At 40.0% G+C, this 3801-nt stretch overlaps 1 protein-coding gene across 1 annotated transcript; it reads right to left on the minus strand.

Moving 5' to 3' along the window:
- Positions 1-236: 236 nt before the first annotated feature.
- BNAC02G33830D lies at positions 237-3222 on the minus strand. Its single transcript, XM_013821856.3, has 6 exons — positions 2358-3222; positions 2044-2264; positions 1762-1969; positions 1248-1333; positions 1074-1165; positions 237-761 (listed from the first exon to the last, which is right to left on the minus strand). The coding sequence occupies exons 1-6, from the start codon at positions 2601-2603 to the stop codon at positions 538-540; spliced, it is 1077 nt and encodes a 358-aa protein (XP_013677310.1). The 5' UTR covers positions 2604-3222; the 3' UTR covers positions 237-537.
- Between the last annotated feature and the right edge of the window lie 579 nt (positions 3223-3801).

Consider the following 3801-nt stretch of genomic DNA (forward strand, 5'->3'; position numbering starts at 1 on the left):
CCCAAAATGATATTTCACATTATGTACAAATGAAAGTATATGGAACTTGATATATCTATATGATGAGATGTGAACAAATGGTTTACAACTATAGCAAAAAGGTTCTTTTTATACCATAATGTGAGGATAAGAAGGGTGCTGACCAAATCCAGTCTTGTTTGAGTTTAGTATCCGCCTAACTAGCATGGACATTTATCCTTGGCTTGACCGAGTGATTCACCTCAACAGAATTTGAATGGTGGTTTGAATTTCACATTTACTCTCAAAAGTTTCTATTGCAGACAACAATGGTATGTATTGGTATACAAGAAAAGGGTTAGCCCAGGGTCCACATACATAACCTGACAAAAAACAAAACTCGTTTATCTATAACTTACAGATAAAGCAACTTTAGGTCTGAGACCAACCATCAACAGTTTGAGTTTTAATATTCAAACTCTTTGTGAACCACTAAAAATGTTTTTCACAAATTTCATTTTGGCTGTGTAACTTATCGAGAAACTTCCTTTTTTTAAAATCGTACTAACAGTTATCATATCAGCGGCGGCAGAAGAAGAGCAAATCAGGGTGGCTAACATGACATGAACGCAGCAACTTGTCAGCAGCTTGGAAGAGGGAGTTTACTAGCTGGTGCTCAGAGCCTCCATTTTGTGTCCATACAAAACCTCTGAACTTATATGAAGCGAGCCCAAATACTGGCAATGACATTTTCTCACTCTCTATGGGCTGCACAAGGCTCATTGGTTGTGCACTGCTTGGACCTACAAAGGCCAAATGCTGTCTTTAAGATCTATACTACCGGTTTGACAAAAAAAAAAGATCTATCTACCAAATCCCCAGCAACCATCTCAAACTCTTCTTATGAACACACATCTAGTTATGTTGTCAAAGTGATTAATAGAAAAATGATTCTATGCTACACACATGTTACTAAATATTGGAATATTTTTGATTCAGTCAAGTAGATTAGCCCTGCTGATTAGATAAAGTTCTAAGCAAGCGTTCTTCTTGATCATTGCAACCGTGTAAATCTAAGGGTTGCTTGTTTTAACAGAATGAAAGTTTTGTTTTACCTGCAACCGGTGTGTGAAGGGAATGATACGTCAAGAAGCAAGCATCCAGGTCTTTAACTGTAGGTCCTGTGGGTATTTTGTAAATTGGGTACCTGTAAAGTATATAATGGATTCTCAGAAGCGTGACAGGATATTGGCATCAAGAACCTGCGCTGAAAGTACAAACAACAATACCATGCCACAGAAAACCAGCTTGAAGGAAGTAAGTCACAGCTTCTTAGCGTCTTTAGCTCAGGAAACCGAGCAGCAAGGTCAGAGACCTGTAATGAAACATAGGCAACAGTCAGTCATGAGGAGCCAGAGCAACAGACTCACAAAAGTTCCTGTGTCTTGTGAGCAGTGAGGTTAGAATGACCATAACAGTTCCTGACCGAACTGAACATTTCTGGTTCGTTGATAGCCAATACTTGACCCCCAAACGATTTGCCAACGACCCACAGTCATAACTTTAGCAAAAGAATGATGGTTTGAGAAAAAACTTCAGAGCACTAAGTATATTGCAATATACAACTGATGAAATACAAGCTACCTAATCACAAGTTAACAACAATGACATCAAAGAGCAGATATGATCACCAAAATCTATCAAAATTGTAAATTCTAGAGAATCTTATAGAGTTTACTGTACTGTTTAGTATCTTCATAATTCTTACAAGTAAGGTTAAAGTCAAGAAACGAACACACAAACCTTATCAGCCAGAGGTTCACGGATGTAAGGAAGGTCTCTTTCAAGATACTCAAACATCAAACGACCTTGAGAACCTAAACGTTCACCATCATCACTCGACGAGTCTTCCAGAAGCTGATCTCTCAACGATACATGGTCCATCCCAGCAGTAACCCTTTCAGAATCACTATCGGTGCTGACATCGCTACTAGAATCGTCGCTAAGCCGCCTGCCATAGGGAAAAGTGTTACCAAAACCCCAAACACTATGAAAACTTCTCAACAGATTCAGACAATACAATACCTTGCTTTAAGAGACGAACTCAACGCATGAGGATCCGCGTATATCTGAATCCCCGACAAGGAAGGCACATAGTACTGAATAACACGATCCTTGTTGTTCAAAACAAGATGCACTCCTGCCCCGTAGGCGCTCCACTCCGCAAACGACTCCCAGACATCTCCGAGCACAAAGTAAGGAACTTTATCATCATCATCATCAGCTTTTCTTTCCCGTAACGACGTCTGCATAGATTACCACAATGTCATAAAGGAACAATCTTTTTATTAAAAAAAAAAAAGAAAAGTAAAAAACACATTTGACATGTTCAAACAAACCTTGGGTGAGTAGTGGGCCGGCACAGATGGTGTGACGGCCTCTAAGAAGCGTTCAAGATTAGTCGGCCCAGAAGGAGACTCGTTCTCGCGTTGCTTGGGGTTAGCTGATCGGCCGTTAGAGACGTCGCTTTGAGCTCTCCGTAGCTGATCGGCGCGGTGATTGGGCTTACGAGCCCCTTTGGCTGATTTGTAGAAATGGTCTTCGCCGTGTCGTCCCCTCGTCAACTGAAACCCAGCGCCTAGCATCTCTCCTTCGAAGGATTTTAAAGACACTCTCTTTTCCCAGTACTTGGTGGTTGATTGATTGACCTATCTAATAAATTAGGAGTTCGATGTGATAGGGTGTCTCCGGTGAAGAAGCTCTGGAGGAAGACGGAGATTCCAAGAAAGTTTGAAATCGATTGGAGTTTTGATTGATTAAAAGACCTTCTCCCAAAAAGAGAGATTTCGAAGGTCCGATTAAGGAGGCGAGGGATTAGTGGAAGAGGGAATCCGAAGGAGGGGAGAGAGAGAGTATGAGATTCGGCTAAAAGAAAATCAGGAGTTTTTCAAAAATGGAGTCAATGAGGAGGAAAGTTTAAGAAGAAGAAGATTGGTTCTTATTTGGAGGAGAGAGAGAGAGAGAGAGAGACAAGAGAGTTAAATAACACATAAGCCCCTAGTAAATTTTGATTTGTACAATTCGTCCTTTAGTTTAATGTAATCTGTTTCAAATTGGCTTGAAACTCGGTGTAGACGAATAAGTTGGGGTTAATAATGTAATGTTTTATTAAATGTAAGGAGTAATATTGAAAATAGCGGATAAACCAAAGGCCACTTTAAGCTTTTTAATTCATGGTGGATACTGGGTGCTGACAAGTGACAAGATGCAAAAAATGGCAAATTGGCATATACTTAAATAAAATTCTTTTAAAAACAGCAAAAGAGAGAGAAAAAAAAAGAAAGGCTGTAAGCTTTTGTTCCTTTTTTCTTCATAGATAAGCTTCAAAATGTTGAATATAATTAGTTTTTTTTTTCAAAAGAAATTTTTGGTTGATGCAGTTTTGTTATACATGAGTGAAACTGTAGAAACATGTTCAACTATAATGCATGTGCGTTTTACTACATAGTAGTATATCATTACTTTACAATGTAGGTGGCCTCCCATTAATGTATTTTCATTTCGGGTGAAAGACATTGACAACTTTTATTAAGACAACCAACTCGAGTTGGCCTAGTGGTACTTGAGGGAGCTTCGGCCCCGATACGGTCCCGGGTTCGATTCGCGTTGGCCACGAGGGGATTTACATGGGCTCCTCTCGCCCTCCAGACCACTTCGCGTAACCAGGGGCCCTTAAGTGGACGCTTAAAAATCCTGTAATGGCATGGGCTTAGGCCCGGTGGGCTAGTCGATCACGCAAAGTGGTCGGATACTGGATTATCAAAAAAAAAACTTTTATTAAGA

The sequence above is a fragment of the Brassica napus genome, chromosome C2 (assembly GCF_020379485.1).
Source record: "Brassica napus cultivar Da-Ae chromosome C2, Da-Ae, whole genome shotgun sequence".
NCBI classification, from domain to species: domain Eukaryota; kingdom Viridiplantae; phylum Streptophyta; class Magnoliopsida; order Brassicales; family Brassicaceae; genus Brassica; species Brassica napus.